The sequence below is a fragment of the Mus musculus genome, chromosome 10 (genome assembly GCF_000001635.26).
Source record: "Mus musculus strain C57BL/6J chromosome 10, GRCm38.p6 C57BL/6J".
In the NCBI taxonomy this organism is placed as follows: Eukaryota; Metazoa; Chordata; class Mammalia; order Rodentia; family Muridae; genus Mus; species Mus musculus.
The window spans coordinates 45,131,323-45,148,828 of NC_000076.6; the positions used below are offsets into that span (position 1 = coordinate 45,131,323).

Here is a 17,506-nt window from a genome sequence, read left to right on the forward strand (position 1 = left end):
AAAATAAAAATACAAAGTCTGTGCCATGAAATGTTCTAGGCTGAGCTTCTCTGGGCTCCTCTGGACTTTGTCCTGAGGAAATGGTTCTGTATTGGATTATGCGTTTCGGTGGGTCCAGGAGAACAGTGACTTCCACTGGTGCCTTAGAATAAGGGGAGGGGCCAGGTAAAGAAACCTGTTGGTTCTCCTGGACGATGTGGGACGGGGCGCCATGGCCCAGCACGGTGGGGATTTTGTTTTGCAAGCTTACTTTATGGAGTTGTTAGTGTATCAGACAGCAACTGATTTAATCTGAACGTCTTAGATCTGTCTGTTTATTGTTTAACAATGCATAGTTCATATTTGATGCTACAACTGTCAGGTCAAACCGAACTTAAGCCTAGCACCACCACCAGTGATAGTTGTTTGTGCTGTAGCTGTCTTCACCCTTACTTAGTGTATGAAGTATTTAGTAATTCAGATATCTGCATGTATTACTGAATTTGGCATTCTGTGTGATAAAGCCTCTTAGGCAGGTTTACTGCTTCCCTGAGAGTTGTGGCTTTGAGGAGTGTAGAGGCTGCCGGTGGTGAGCTCTGCTGATGCTGGGGCAGGTACACTTAAGCTCCACCTTGCTGTCTCTCAAAGCAGTGCCATCCTGTCTGCTCCGTAGCAACGTGGAAAACATCGGTGGCGTCATGGGTCTGCGCTAGCGTCTGTTCCTAACCATTTTAATAATTGGTTTTTAAAGATAGGATCAGTCTGGATGTGGTCTCAGCACTCAGACAGGAGGATCTTTTAAGTTTGAAGCTAGCCTTCATCCTTTCACAATCAAAAAAAAAAAAACAAAAAAGCCAAAATGGCTTTCAGTGTAGACACAGCTCTGAACACCTGGGGAAAGTAAATCAAAAGTGTTCATGGCTTGAAGGTCATAGGCGAGAGCACAGGAGCCCAGTCCTCTTCTGTTGCATGGCCACACATAGCGTAATGTCTCATGCCTGCTGGGGTCTGGCCATGTTATATCTATTCTTTAGCCCACCCCAGCTGAGCTGTGCACTTGAAAGAAGCATAGATCGCATCTGCTGGCATGTAAAGAGTGAGGCTGAGTTACAAGGAGGTATGAGATGTCGTTTAAATCATAGGGGAGATATGTGCCCAGCCCAAAACAACAGAACTGGTTGTGGGGGACACCGCATAGCAGCTTTCCACAAAAGATAAAACAGGAGTCAACTTGATACCTACTTGATACAGACCTGCCTGAAACCAGAGCACTGCATGCCCCCTGGTGGCCAGGTGCCTAAATCTCACCCTTAGAGCCAAGGGAAAAAATAAAGACCCATAGAAAAATTGAAGCCTTATTGATTTCTTCTTTGGCCCATTCATCCTTCAGTATTGAGGTGTTTATTCACACTGAGTCTGTGTACTTACTAGAAATGTGTTTGCTCTCGTTTTAAGTTTTATTGAATTGTGGTCAGATCGGATGCACAGAGTTACCTAAAGTTTTCTGAGTTTGAGAATTGTTTTGTGTCCCAGGGTGTGGTCTGTTTTAGAGAAGCTCCGGCACGCTGCTGAGTAGAGAGTGGAATATTCCGTAGATGCCTATTCGGTGCATTTGATGTAGGATGATAGTTTGATTCTGATGTTTCTCTACTGTGGTCCAGATGACCTGTCTGTTGGGGAAGGCGGGGTATTGAGATCACCTGCTGCTACCCAGTTGGATTTGGTCTGTGCCTTTAATCTCAGGGGTGTGCCTTTTGTGTGGAACTGGCTGCTCCAGAGTTTGGTGCACGTATGTTTACAATGGCAGTGTCTTCTTGGTTAATGGTCCCCTTAATTGGGATTAATTGTCCTTTACTTCTTCCTGTGAGTTTTGGTTTGAAGTCTGTTTCATTAGATATTACGACAGCAGCGCCCACTTGCTTCCTGGTTCCCCTTGCTTCAATCCCCTTTTCCCATCCTTTCACCATGGTTTTGAAATCAGGATCGTTGATATTAGCAAACACACACTACAAAGACAAAAGCACTGTGTGTGTGTGTGTGTGTGTGTGTGTGTATGCTCCTGCTTGTGTGGGTGTGTGCATGTACACGTATGTACATGTGGAGGGTGGGAGTTGACACATGCTTCGTTGTCAGTCATGTGGCACTTTAGTCTTGAGGCAGGGTTTCCCACTAAACCTGGACCACGCTCTCTCAGCTAGGCCAGCTGGCCAGCAGCGTGTCTCACGAATCCACTGTCCGCTGCCCTAACCCATCCCGGAGCTGGACTTACAGACACACATGGCCTTTAGGACGATGCTGGAAGTGAAAACTGCGATGCTTGTGCATATGTAGCAGGCAGTTTCAACTGAGTCATCTCCTCGTCCCGACACAAGCACTTGACAAGGATGTGCTTCTCCTACAAAGCAATAGAGTTGTGGTTGGAGGATATAGGCGCATTTGAGGTGGGAGATGAGTTCTGAAGGGTTGTCTGGGTCAGGGAGGAAGCAGGGGAAACCAGTATCCTCATGGCTGTGAAGGATGTGGACAGGATCCCTCCAGGGACAGGCCTCATGTTAGGAATGGCGTCACGACACATGAGCCTACAGGCTGATGCTGGGCCCCTGGTTTCAGACTTTCTCCATTGGTTTCTTTTCTGCATGGTATATATAACCCATTATGGGGTCTGGCGCTCAGGACAGAGCTGTGGCTTCTTAGGTTTGGGTTTGGTTTGTCAGTGTCCGTGTAGAGCTCACACATGGAGAGGGTCTCAGTCTCTAGAATGGCTGTGCTGAGAGGAGGTGGCGCCCAGAGGAGGCCTGAGTGGAGGGGAAGCTGCCTACCTGTGGAAGGAACTAAGTCAGCCCTCCCTATTGGCCCCCGCATGTGTGCTTGTCACTGTCTGTCATAGACTGAAGCAAGGAGGCCACTCCAAATTGGACATGTCGCCTCTGACAGTAAGATACTGCCAGCTATTTACTGCCTCAGCTATTGTGTGTATCAGGAAAGATAAGCTGATAAGATGCTTTCTGCTTACCTGCATTTAGAGGTGGTCTGATGGAACTCTCTCACACGAGAGGAGTAGACTGAAGTCCGTTCTTTGTAAGTGCTTATCAGACGTAGTGTCAGACCCAGGCTAGCGCTTGGAACTGCAGACCTGTGGGGGTCCTACATCAGTTGGCATGAGTTAGTTGTTCTCTCAACAAGTTCAAAGTGCACCTTTCGGGTTTGTTTTCTCCACCTCTAATAATTCAGAGTGGGGGAAAGACTGATGGGACTCTGGATTCCTAAATTCTCTCTCTTGCCTCTAAAACTGTCTCTCTGCCCAGGACCTAAGAAGGTCTTCATTACTTCTCGTGGAACTTTGTAAATATTAGAAGTGTTCTCCGTGTAATGGGAGTCAAACCCCACAAATTTACATTTTGTAAATACGTTATTTATGACATAAACCATTTTGAGTGACAGATACTTCGTGGTGTTTTCATGTTCACCTGCTCATACTAACAGAGTCTTCTTCACTGGCTTACTGTTTGCATTTCCGCAGCATAGCCACACAGCACGCTCACACTTAACTTGTGGCACTTTATGTAAGTTTGTAGATCTTGATCACCACGTGGCAGCTTTGAGCCTCTTTAAAAAGGAAAACTGTGTTCGTCTTTATCTGTCGTTTCCTCCCTGATGGTGCTGAGATGAAGAGAAATAAATAGGCTTAGCTTATGAAAACTAGCGAAGGCCTCAGCTCCTTGCACAGTGAGTGTGGGGAGCACCCAGGCAAGTGGCCCTCTCTCCGGTTCCACCATGCAGGCCTGCATCCACTCTGGTGTGTGTCCACATAGCTCTGCCTTCCAATAAGTGACATGGGGCAAAGAATTAAGAGGACCCGGACAGTACAGAAACAAAGTCTGACAGATAGAACTTCAGGTCTTCCTCATCCAGAAGCCTGGGCAGGAGGCAGCTGGGGTGGCCCTGGGTCTTCTCTGTCAGTAAGTCCCAGGGGGACATTGCAGTGGCCATGTGTAGGGGACATTGCAGTGGCCATGTGTACACCTGCTTTACCTTCCTGCTCTGCTGTCTTTTAGGGTAAAATGAGAGAAGAGAAAATAGGAGCCTAATGTGGGCTCCTAACCTGCTCTCTGGGTTCTCTCTCTCCCTTCCTCTCTGCTTTGCCTGGGTTTACGTGGATGGTGATGGATGACCAGGGTTGAGTATAAATATCCCGACTGTTGGGAAATATTCCGTTACCTCTCTGGAGGAAGGGCTAGGACAAGCATATGAAAATTTGGACTGAGAAAGGGGATGAAAATTTTTCCGTTTCCAAAAGTGTAATCCCTTGATTATGTTAAGTGTTGTGTGCTTAGAGAGGTGGATTCGCTCGTTTCAGCTCATGCCTGGTGTTAGACAAAAGTACAGCACAGATGTGCTGTCCTGGTTATACACACGGAAGGCTGTGTGAGTCCCTGCTGGACACTCCAGGTCCTGGTTATACACACGGAAGGCTGTGTGAGTCCCTGCTGGACACTCCAGGTCCTGGTTATACACATGGAAGGCTGTGTGAGTCTTTGCTGGACACTCCAGGTCCTGATTATACACACGGAAGGCTGTGTGAGTCCCTGCTGGACACTCCAGGTCCTGGTTATACACACGGAAGGCTGTGTGAGTCTTTGCTGGACACTCCAGGTCCTGGTTATATACATGGAAGGCTGTGTGAGTCCCTGCTGGACACTCCAGGTCCTGGGCATTTTGTTCCAAGAGGCTTGACTTCTGATGTTCACAGACAGTAAAATGTGAGCTGAGTTCTTAGAGCCTGCCTTCACCTAGCTGAACCCAGGAGTCATCCCCGGCCAGGGTCCAGGTTCACTTTCTGTACAGCCATGTTACTTCCCTTCTCATTCTCAGATTTGTTCCATTTTCCAAAACTCTGTAATGTTCTCTTACGGCTCCTGCCCTTGGGAGGTCATCCTGAGCCAAAGACAGGCAGGCGAAGGGCACCAGCTGTCGTCACTTAGCAATACAGTGTGCATTATACACACTGCATGCCAGACTCTGTGTCCGTGGACGTCGTATTGCCCCAGTTCTTTGGAGGAACACTTGGGGTGAGTTGTTCTGAGAAGCTGGTCCGGCTCCTCTTGTCAGGCTCTCAGTCAAACGCTCAGATGCCTTGGCAGCTGATTCTTTTAGGTCCTCGTGTAGAAGTTGATGCCCAACACCGGGGCTTTATCAACACCCTAGAAACAGTTTCTTCATTTGCCTTGGTTGGTGTATCAAAAGAAAGACTCATAAACTCAGGCTGCGCTGGTAAGTATGCCCACGTTAACTCTGAAACACCGAAGATCACCTCTGTACCAGGGTCTGCTAAGTTAAACACCATAGATGACACCGCATCATCCGGCCTCAGCTGCACGTGTGTGTGTGTGTGTGTGTGTGTGTGTGTGTGTGTGTGTGTGTTGAGTGTGCTTGCAAGCATGTTTTTAAATGGGATATAATTAGTTCAAGTAGTGCTTGATTCTGAAGTTGTACTTTACAAGAAAATCGTTTAGGAAACAATTGGAAAGATCACTTTGCACATGCTTGCAAGTACAGCTTTTCTGCATATGGCTGATATGCATAAGCCATATCTATCCATTCCAAAGTTTAAATATTTCGAAAAGACTGGGATGGAGCACAGATGATCTGAATAATGGGTGACGTGATCGCTGGTTATTTTAGAACTGCTGGCTCTGACACCCTGCCCAGAAGCCTCCAAGGGAGGAGAACTGGCAGAGTAGTCCGGGCATTGTTGGGCCTGCCCACAGGCAGCTGTCAGTGATGCTCCGCCCTTCCATCAGAAAACCTGTCAGCATTGATGAGCACAGGTAGGATGGAGGAGAGCATCCTACAATTCACAGGGGAGGGGGAGGCGCCCTTGCCCTTATGAAACAGAAATAAACATCCACAGTGCACACTAGGAGGAGTCTCTGAATACAGTTAAAAACCTGCAACCAAGAATGGCTAAGGGAACGCTCCACTTCGGAAGCACTGAAATGGAAATCTTAGGGCTAACAAGGACTTAACCATGCAAAAACGGGATGCAGACAGCTCAGACTGTTAAAGCAAAGGCCCTGCAAATAAAGTACTTGCCTGCAAAAGGGAGCCTGAGATAAGACTCAGCCAGAGGAGGTTTGGTTTTCACCTGCCTTTAGCTGTGTCCCTCTGGTTCCCCGGCCCTCCCCATCCTTCTCCATGTCCTTTGTCCCTCCTGCCTTTGGGGAGTACTACTTCCTGGAACTTCTCTGTCCTCTCCAGTCACTGGGTTTCTCCAGCTGCAAGGCTCGGAGCAGAGTTAATGTATACTTGGCGTGGGATACGAGAAGGACTGTCTTCAACACCTTGACTGCCTTAAATATGTTCTTTTGTCAGTCAGAGGAACGAGCTATCTAGGGGACTCTGCCCTGGGGTAACATGGGTAGACTGCAGCAGCGGTCTTGTAACCTCACAGAACTGAGAGTTCTCAGTGGGGTGCATAGGCGAGTCCTTAATGTGACCCTGTAGCAAGCTGGCTTCCCTGCCAGGGTTGGTTCTCACAGACAGATTAGCCCATTCTGAGGTCACTCAGAGGGAAGAGAAGTTGACTGCTTGACTTTGTTTCCCAGGCTGCTGTGACTTCTTAACCAATAGCTGGCCTTACAGTCACTTTCCTCGGCTAGTTGTCCAGCCTAGAGTAGCATCCACAGCCCCCACAGCCTGGCTGTGGTCCTCTCTCTGCTTCATCCCCTGCCACTCTTCCTCCTGTCCACTGGAGTGCAGCCATACTGACCACCTTGTTGTGTTACACACACACACACACACACACACACACACACACACACACACCATGCTCACACCACCCTTGCCTGGCCACTTATTCACTCCCTTTGTCAGAGTGTCAGATGCCCTCGTGGGCCACAGCAGCCCTTCCTCCCTGTGTCCGGCTTTTATTGTTTCTTCGTTGCTGTGGATGTGAGCTATTCTTCACAGTCTTTCTTCCGGGTGGAGTGCAGTGTGACACCCCGCTGTATGCTCAGAGCCCAGAAGGGTGTGCAGAAAGGCTCGACAGAATGAGAGCAGCCATGACAGGTGATGGGCTGGAAAACACACTCATTACCAGAAGCCTCGAAACACTGGGCTGTTCCTTTCTGCCACATTTGACCTCCTGGTCTTGTCCACTCAGAGCAGCCTGTAAAGGAAAAACAAACGTTTGCCACAGTTGTACTGCAGAATTGCTGTTGTAAGCTCTAGTCTTTAGAAATTGTTTTTGGCATACTTTATAACCAAAGCAGGAAAGGTGCTGCCTCACTCTAAGAGAATCAAAACAGGACTTTTTTTTTTTTTTTTTTTTAATGATTCTTAGCATTGTGTGTCTTGTAAAATGCCCTCCTTTGTGGATTTAGCCTAAGTGAGGTTCCAAAGTCACCCCCAAGCAAGGATGCGAAGGATGACTTTTAATACCAACAACTTATCTCAGGGTCCCTTTTGCAGGGATAGCGACACATCCTGATGTAAGTAATGAGGAGTTGCGGTGTGAGAGCTCCTTGTTCAAGTGAATGAGAGGGAATGGGGGAGCAGCGAAGGGCTGCGGGAGCAGAGAACTCTTTCACAGACCCTTTAAGCACTGTGCCTTTTATCTGGCAGTGTTGGCCATGCTGGGGCTACATGGAAAGATGGAATTTACTAGGGAAAATAACCAACATGTCTTGCAGTTTGATGGGGGTGGGGAAGAGTTGTCAGGTCCTGAGGAGCCCCTGGAGGAGCATGGAAGACTGCTCTGGAAAGGGGGTATCGTAGGAGGTTGCTCCAAAGAGAGCTGCCTGCCCAGCAGAAAAGCAAGAATATAGCTAGCATCAGTGATCAGGGCCTGTGTGGGTTACAAATGGCATCATCTACCTGCCAGGTCCTCAGAGAGCTGCAGACATGAGAGCTGATGTGGGCATAGCGGTCACTGAACCCAGGGTCTCTTTCAGAACTCTAGTAGTGTGTGAGGAGGAAAAAAGTATCAAAGGACACCAATGTTTAGTAAGGTACCGGGAAGGAAGAAGAACCAGGGAAGCATGCGCAGTGGACGCCAGGGAGAAGAGGTTGTGGGGGTGGTGGGGGAGATGGTCTGATGACGCAGAGCAGTGACCAGTGACGGGGGGCATCACTCCCTCACCAGCCTTAGCCATGAGCATTTGGCCACACGTGAAACCCTTGAATGCTGGGAGCAGAGGAGGGAAGGGCCACTGTAGGCAGGGTTGGCAAGACTGCTTGCTTCCAGTGTACCCGGGCTTTGTGTTAACTGTCAGGGGTGCTGTATGAAACTCTTTCGGAGGGGGTTTTGTACAGTGTATGCTAGCTTTATAGGCAGCTTTTCCGCACCCACTGAAATTCTTATCTATCATCAGGACAGCATCCAATGCTCCATTCAAGACTGCCATGAATAGGATTCCCTTATTCATCTTTGGCTTTTCATTTCCTTGATGATTACCGCTGCAGATTTTAAAAAAAAAAAAAAAAAAAAAAAAAGGCTGTGCGATTAAAAGTATATCTTTTCATCCTGCTAATCCTCAGGGTAAGGATATAATTTCACCAGTGAGGTCTCCACGCACAGATACAAAGACACACTTCGCATAGCCATCTCTAGACTATCAATCAGAAGGATTTGGCCGTGTGTCCTCCAAGCAGGAATTCTGAACTTGGTGATTTGCTATCCTCTCCCAGCAACCCTTTCTCCTCCCCCATGGTGAGCTGCTTTCTGGAAACTGCCCTTGCAGCTGCCTCCACACCTCCAGACAGTCCCTTCTCATTGATCGCTGCTCTGCAGCCTGCCTTTGCCAGTGTGCAGCCAGGCCCAGCCCCTGGGCCTGCTCACGTTTCTCAGTGGGGGACTACAGAGCAGAGTGGAGCTCCTGGGCTCCTGAGGCTGTTCCTTAACTTGAAGCCACTCATCATGAACTCTTCTTTCTTCCGACTCACCTGGAGGCTCTATGTTGATGGTTTATGTCATCCAAGAGATTCAGATCAGAAGATCATAGCAGCTATAGGTGTGTCTGACCCTTGCCATTTGTTTTCTGCAAGGGAAACTATGTTGTGTATGCTTGCCCCTCGGTTTATATGGAATATGCAGATAAGAGTATCGGTCATTGGACGTTATGCTGGGGTTGTATCTCTAATACACTTGGCAGAGCTAGCCATTCAGGGCCACTCTTTATGGCGTCTTGTTTAATGCCTCTCATTCTGCCATGAACTGCATAGAGCCTGCTCCCTTCTCTTCTGTCTAGCATCTGTTCTCTTTAATAGTTCACCCTCTTAACTACCAGCCACAAGAATTTAAAGCCACACAGTTCCCTTCTGTTCTGTAATCGACATTCTAGTCAGAGCATTTGGGTTATTCCTTTATTTGTCTAATACAGTAAATAAGTGTTCTGCTATAGTTTTGAGGTAATGAGGGTTTGAAATGAATTTCAGTATTCTTGCTGGGCTTTTATGATGCAGGTGCAGTCTCTTGCAATAAATTACCAGAGTTAAACAGTTTAAGACCCATAAAGCTCTCTGCCCTGGCATCGCTAAATTAATAGGTTAACGGCTACACATAAGGAAAATGTCAGATGTTAAAAATTTTTTATTAGTAATAAGCTGGGAATTTGTGACCTTAAAAAGCTTGTATAATCCTTTACAGCCCTCAGCCAGAGCTAATTTTATTATTTCCAGCCTGCAAAGCATTATATGGCCAGACTCTAGGCTACTGTATTTGTGTGGACTTTTAATGAAAGACCATTTAAAATACTTACATTGCTTAATTGAATACAGGGCCCACATGGGATACGCGTCGAGGCATTTATCTAGTATATGGTTTCTAAGCACAGACTCAGTACCACCCTAAAAGCAGAGGCAAAGAAATAGACAACTGTAGAAAAGGCTCCAACATAGGTCTCAGGAGCAGCCCCTGAAGGAAGGGCCAGGAGATTGACTGGTCCCTTATTTACAGTAGCTAAGAATGTGGAGTCTAGAGACCAAAAACCCCACTTAGATAGCAGCCCCATCATTTCCAGAGTATGTGGCTTGGGCCAGTTAACCTTCTTTGCTTCTCTCTCGTATTTCTTTCTTTCCTGTTCTTTGAGACAGACTCTCACTATGTAGTTCAGGCTGCTCTTCACCCAGTGTTCCTCTCTGAGCTGGGATTCCAGGCTTTAGATCACACCTAGGAGGCTACTTCCATGTGCCAGAGCGGCCCCGGGCAGATCCAAAGCATAGACCTCCTGTGGACTAAAAGGAGGCTATCTTCAAGTCCTTAAACTAATACGTGCCACGCTGTAATCACTGCAAGGAGCGAGTGTACATTTAAACAAAACCACAAATGAAGGAAAAACCTTTTGTGAAAAGCATAAAAGCTGACGGACAGATTAGTGTTGGCTTTTATTTTGTGCTATGTATGGGTTGGTGGGTGACGGAGGACAGCTTGTTGGAGTTGTCTCAGATTACTTTAGCTTTCGTCAAGTTGACATAAACTCTCCAGCACAGCTTGGGTCCCAGGGATTGAACTCGGGTCATCAGTCTTGGCAGCAGGCACTCTACCTGCTGAGCCATCTTGGCAGCCCCTAGTGTTTGTTTTTAAACATCAGGAACTGGGTTTGATTAGCTTGCATAGGAATTTACCATAACTAGGCCCAGTCTCCAGGGTCCTCCGGAGTGAACGGTCAGAAACGGAGTTTCTTTCCCTGGTTTACTAGAAATATCAGGCCAAGAATACACCTGCCTGATTGATCTGTTATTATTGCAGTACCTGTAGCTGAATTTCAGGCGGAGGGGGTCAATATAATGAGTGGCTAAAGGTGGATAAGTATTTGTCAGTTGTAGTTCCTCTGTGGAGGGATGTGGCATTGAATTTGAGGCTTATGGAACAGCTACTTCTCTAGACAGGGCATTGGAACTAGGAAGGAATTAACAAGCGCAAGGGCAGAGTCTTGGCTCTGGAGGGGATGGGGAGTCGCTACATTAGAAGGAGGCTTAGGGGCTGGAGAGATGGCTCAGGGGTTAAGAGCACCTGGTAGGCAGGGGGTCCAGCTCCCTCTTCTGCCCAACATACACACACTAAAATTTAAAAACAAAAATTTAAAATCTGGGGCCTGAGAGGTAAATCCAGGAATTTTGCCCAGGGTCTGAAAGTAGGAGTCCCGTTGAAAGGCTATGCTGCCGAGCCAGGGGCCAGTGATGGTTTGAGCCCCAGGATCGAGCTGGCCTGGGTGTTTTGGTACTAGAATGTTTATTCAGTGTACAGTTCTCCTGTTATTCATTTAGCAGACACTGATTGATGGTGAGTGGTGCCAGCCTCATAACCCTGGATGGTGGGTGAAACCTTCTCCTCTTATGGAGGAGCAGAGGGCACACGTGCACGCTGGGGGCAGGTCTTTGGATGTGATCTTTTCCAGAGCAGCCATGTTACCTGATTAAAACCCCTTTGCAATGGCAGGATCCTGGGCAGACTCTGCCCTTTCCTCGAAAAACTGCCTCCTCTCTCCCTCTCCTCCCTCCTCCCTGCTCTCCCAGAGTTGGGCAAATCCTATGTCTGACTAATTCTGTCAATCCTTTTCTGATAAGTCACTTTGCCTCTCAATTAGATATCACTATTTGGGATTAACGGTGTGTAGCCCGCCGCATCACACAGACTTAGGACTTCAGATGTTATCCCTTGCCAGGGCAGCCATGTTGGTGGATTATAATTCCTCTATAATTTTGACCACCACAAAACCTACATACACATGCACATACACAGACACACATAAATAAAAATAATTGAATCTTTTTTTTTTAAATCTTTCAACCTGAGTTTGTTGTAGATGTTCAGTTACTAAAGTTGGAACGGCTTTCTCCATGAGTTTCTCTCCAGCAGTTTTTATCTTATCTGTGAAATGAATCGTATCTGTCTTAAAAATACTACTGACACTTTTACTAGAAGGGTGTAGCAATATCTGGTGGGATTTCCATTGTGTAATAATTTGTTTCTCGGGGCTGGAGAGATGGCTCAGCAGTTAAGAGCACTGACTGTTCTTCCAGAGGTCCTGAGTTCAATTCCCAGCAACCCAGATGGTGGCTCACAACCATCTGTAACGGGATCTTATGCCCTCTTCTGGTGTGTCTGAAGACAGCAACAGTGCACTCATATACATAATAAATAAATCTTTAAAACAATTTTTTTCAAAAAGAAATAATTTGTTCCTCAATACAGTGGCACTGGCCATCTGGAGTGGGATGGGCTTTCTGAGATTCACTGTAAAATGGTGATCACTGTGTCTGTGGCAAGCATGGCTTTTAAAGTGCTTCAGAGACGCTGCGTTTAAGAGCATGGTGACTACAGAGCAAGCAAGAGCAAGCACCCCCAACACAGGGACATTTGTCCTGTGGCTGCCCTAGACGCTGTCAGTCACTGTGTTGAAGAGGAGAGAAATGATTTTGCCCGATGCACACCTGACCAGGCATTTGCAACATTTTGTAATGGAATAGAGAAAGCTGTGGACAGGGAGGTGAGAGGCTGGTGCCAGGCACTGATGCTTGGCAGCCATCTATTTTCATGGACTTTACCTTGTTGCTTGTCAGAGGAACAGATGAAGTACTGGGCTGACCTAGTATACCTGAAGCACTTAAAAAGAAAAGATTTATTTATTTATAATATGTGAGTACACTGTAGCTGTCATCAGACACTCCAGAAGAGGGAGTCAGATCTCATTATGGGTGGTTGTAAGCCACCATGTAGTTGCTGGAATTTGAACTCAGGGCCTTCGGAAGAGCAGTCAGTACTCTTACCCGCTGAGCCATCTCTCCAGCCCCGTGAAGCACTTTAAAGCCCCAGGATTTGGAATTACCATCGGGGAGAAGAAACTGGGGCAGCCTCTGTTTTCCCAACCTTTTGAGTGTGAACATGCCTGTTCATCTTACACCAGAGTTCTTGGCAGCATACTGGCTGCCTCCGCCAGGGATGGCTGGTCCTCATGTTTGTCATTGTAATTGGTCCTGGCTGCTTCCACCAGCTGAGCTCATTTGATTTCTACATTAGCTTATGTGGAAGTGACAGTCACACAGGTCCTCTAATGGCCTACATGGCCGGGGTCTGGTCCTCCACTGAGAATGTGCTAGGAAACCCCATCTCAGGACAGTCAGCTCCTACTGCAGGCTTTGAACTTAAGCATTAGCCACTGCTCAAAGGACAGGTGGTCTCTTTCAGGGGACATCATCTTTGTGAACAGCTATCTTTTCATCCCTGACTAATACCTACTGTTTCTCTGCTCTGTCTTGTCTTGGCACTAGGAACTAGCCCAGGCAGCTGCACAGCTTAACTACTATCTAAGGCCTAAATATACTAGGTACTTAAGTACCAGGGTCTGGGTGAGCAGGTTGCTCATAGGAGATAGATGTAGCTGCTCATTGAGAATGGTACTTTATATAGCACCTTGATAAAACAAGAGCATTAGGGCAGGTTGGCTGCCCTAATTTGGCTGCCTGCCCTGCTCAATGTCAGAATTCTGGGCCTTTCTTAAGAGAAGGCCTACCCTTCTAGCCCCTCAGGATCCCAAAATACTTAAACTTCGTAGGGGAAGAAAGGGCTCTCTTAATTTACTGTTTAACTCTGGATTACCATGTCAGTACTTTCTGTTTGCAATATACTTGATGAAGGTTCATGTCTAAAATAGTCTTTCTTGAGATTTAACACTTGACATCTTCCACCATAGACTCCTGGGTGGATGGAGCTTATAATCTATTAAAGTAAGAGGTGTACCCACCACAGGTTCTTTGTGGGTCTGTTGGATAACTCCTATGCTGTGCCCCGGCAGGAAGATGGGAACAGTGTTATCAGCTACGTGATAAACCAGGACGATGATAAGCCAGGACGATGGCCTTTTCCTGCCTCTCAAGTGGGCACCTGATGGATCCATACAAGCACTTTGTTTTCCTGTCCATTAAGATTTCCAAAAATGCCCACAGTGGCCACCCGGAAAGAATAGATGCAGATAAAGGAGAGATGTTTTGAGGTGACCTCGATTTGTATGTATGGCATGCTTCCAGGCTTATGGCAAAGTGGGAAAGGGTGTAGCCATGGCTAGAAGTTGTATAGAAGAGCGAGAGGAAAAAAACCAAAGTCCTCACTGATGACTCTTGAAAAGGGAGAGTCAGAACAGAAGAGGCAGGAGGGAGGAGACAGGTAAACTGTGATTATAGGTCAGTCGGAAGGAAGTCAAAGATGGAAAGTCAGCTCGAAGAGCAAGCATGGTCATACAGAAGACTTTGTTTTGTTTTATGGGATAAGAGACACTTTAAGTCTATCTATTCACATGCCCAGGAAAGGGAGAGAATTTCAAAGCCTAAGTGGTGATTGGACGTGGGCAGTAGTGGAGGAGGAGGGAGGGAACCAAGAAGCCAAGACCCGGTGGTCTTTCTTGCTATGGGGCAGCAGAGGTGGAGTGGACTTGGAGAAGAACTTTCGAGAACTTCGGATAGATGGCCTCTGAAAAGGTGGATGGGATACGGAAGGAAAGGGGGAATGCCCGTGCAGGGCGGTGCGACTGGAAGAGAGTAGAAAAATCAGAAGCAGCTGCTCTAGAACCCACTTGGGTAGGGGTGGGAGTAAGGAGACATTTAGGAAGGACACGTGAAAGGAGACATGAGGAATTCACATGGAAATGGGAGGGTCGGCGAAGGCAGAGCCTAGATAGCTCATTTGTGCTGTGGTGACTAGCATTTCCTGGATCTGGCTCCTTGGGCAAAGAGAAGACAATGGGTTGAGATTAGAGTTAAAGGGCTTCAGTGGCAGTCACAAGGTTGACCAGGAGTCCCAAACTGGGCAAGAAAAATAAAGGCAAGGAAAGCTGGCAATAAAGACAGCACAGAGGATTAAATGTCCTAAGAGCTTTAGAAGTGATAGAGGTCACTAAGGTGAGCATCCCAGAAATGTACAGAGTCTGCAGGTCTAGCTAGGGGCTCCATGCCCGTGAAACAGGAAACCACAGGTACAGACTCAATGCAGAGCATAGTGAGGTTTGTGAAAGGAGGAGTCTGTTGGCTTCTCCTGACCTAGCAAAGTGGCCTCAGAAAGAAGCCAGTGTATGATGGATGGGAATGCCTATACTCTTGTATTGCTTTGGTTTGGTTTCTTTGTTTGTATTCTTGTTTGTACTGTGGGTGTTTTACTTACATGTACATCTCTACCATGTGTATATCTGGTGCCCTCAGAGGCCAGAACTGGTTATCAGATCTTCTGGAAATGGAATTACAGATCATTGTGAGCTACCCTGTGGGTGCTGGGAATTGAACTAAGGTTCGCTGGAAGAGCACCGAGCCATCTCTCCAGCCCTGACTACTTTTAATGACAATTTCCAAAATGCTCACAGGGCTGTTATCAGTAGAAAAGGAGCAATGTGCGTGTTTTTAGGATTGAAATTGCTTGCCCCTTGTGGCTTGCTGAGGCCTTTCTTATACCATCCTGGACCACCTAACCCAGCAGCAGCCCCTCCCACAGAGGGATTAATCTAGAGAATGCACTACAGACTTGCCTACAGTCTGATGGTGGCGTTTTTAAGTTGAGGTTCCTCTTCCCAGACGACCATAACCTGTGTGAAGTTGGAGAAAAGAATCCAGCCAAGTCAGCCACTCCCACACCCCCCGTCCCTGAAGTCCATCCATTCTGCCTGCTCTCCCCTCCCCAATTCCCTGCTTCCCTCCCCTTGCTTCTGAGGGCTTTGGGGCAGCTTTCTGATGCAGAGCCCTGCCCTTTTAAAAAGCCTCTGGTGCCGTGTAACTCTAATCTAAAAGCAGAGGAGCTCAGTGCCCTCCTTTGTGACCAAGGTCAGCAGGATGCTTCAAGCCCAGCTGAGCCAGGCCTTTTCCCGGTGCCACATGCAGTAAAAATACCATATTTTCTCAAAGAAGCTATTTACAGCGGTCTGCTTATCTGCTGTTTGTAGCTTATCTCTTACTCTGACTTTTCACTGCAGCAGTCCAGTGTTCGCTTCCTCCTCCTTTTCTTCCAATCCTCTATCCCAAAAGCAATGGGTATGGAAATGTTGACTGAATCTGCCCCAGATGTCCCCGGTTTAGAAAAGGTTTCTGAGCCTTAATTACCAACACTGAGAAAGTGGCTTTGTTTAGCCAAGAATAATAGGATTCCATGATGTCCCTCGGCAGCTCTCTGAGCTAATGCTTTTTGTTCTCACTAAAAAAAAAATTTTGATAGTCGAACGCCGAAGAATGAAGACATATTGAGTGTCTTAACCTTTAGAGAGGAAGTTGGACGGGAAATTTGTCTTTAAGACAAGATGTCCCCTTAGATTAAATTGATTGGCAGAGCCTGGCTTCCCAGCATGAGGCAGTGAGCAGCAGAGCTCTGCATGCCCGTTCTCCTCCGTGGCTTCATGATGGGTACATTGGGTGATTAAAAACCGAGGGTAAAGAAGATGAACAACCTGTCTGAGAGCACCTAGCTAGTGATGGGTTATGAATTCGGGCTCCTCTCCCAGTCCCTACATCCGTGTTCTCTGCTCTCAACCATCTCTGAAATGAAAACGTGCCTCGACACCTTGCAAGCCCTGCGGCAGTGCTAGATTGTCACCCTGCTGCTGTGTGTGTTGGATAGAGAGTTTGGCAACTTTTTGTTTTCGCTTCTAAAACTGTGCACCTTTTCCACGTGGCGCTGTATGTAACTTAGGATTCTGTTTTCCTTTGTTGTAGATTTTCTACCCTAGCAAGGATGGCACCAAGATTCCCATGTTTATTGTGCATAAAAAAGGCATAAAGCTGGATGGCTCACACCCTGCTTTCTTATATGGCTACGGGGGCTTCAACATCTCCATTACACCCAACTACAGGTAAGCATGAGACACCTGACCTGGGTGTGATCTGCACATAGTGGGGCTCTGCTAAATCACATGTTTCTTGCTTGGTGGCATTTCATAGAGGGGCAGGACTTTAGATAACTACTTTAATTTTTAATTAGGAACTGCAGAAACTTTACAAGCCCATTTTACTATCATTATTTGATGCCCACATCAGGATAGGTTTTGGAGAAGTAGCTGTGGAGTCTACAGCTGTTACACAGGAACAGCTACGTGGTTATTAGAGACTATCCCCGTGCCCCTCGGTCTTAAGGAGCCTCGCCTGTCCTGTCTCCGTGGGCAACATATCACCACCCTCTGCATCTCTTCAGAGAAATACTTTCATAGCTAATGATTGTATTTTCTCAGCAGTGGCCTAAAATAACATTGTAGTAATATTTAGTCATAAATACGTTTCTGAACACTCTAAATGCCTCATGTGTTTCAAACTGTTCTGTGGTTATTTTCTAGGTAACAAATGCTTATACGTCCACTGCTATTATTTGTATAAATAGCTCCTGTCAGTTTTTGTGTAATCTCAATATCCCATTCCTAGTATGAAATAGGATTTGCTTTGAGTATTTTTAATAAAAGGATTTTGTAGTTGAGGCCTCAGCATTAAGCTTACTTTTGAGTAGCGCTTATTTGAAATCTGATCCACAGATTCACCCGAGATCTTTTCTATCTGTGAAGAGATTTGT

General features: G+C 46.9%; 1 protein-coding gene across 2 annotated transcripts in view; it reads left to right on the plus strand.

Moving 5' to 3' along the window:
* The window catches only part of Prep (prolyl endopeptidase), a 95,536-nt gene that overhangs the window by 64,107 nt on the left and 13,923 nt on the right, over positions 1–17,506 (plus strand). For both annotated transcript variants that reach the window (NM_011156.3, XM_011243142.2), the window contains one exon: positions 16,663–16,799. In NM_011156.3, coding sequence (NP_035286.1) covers positions 16,663–16,799 — 137 coding nt within the window. The remainder of the gene's footprint in view (positions 1–16,662; positions 16,800–17,506) is intronic.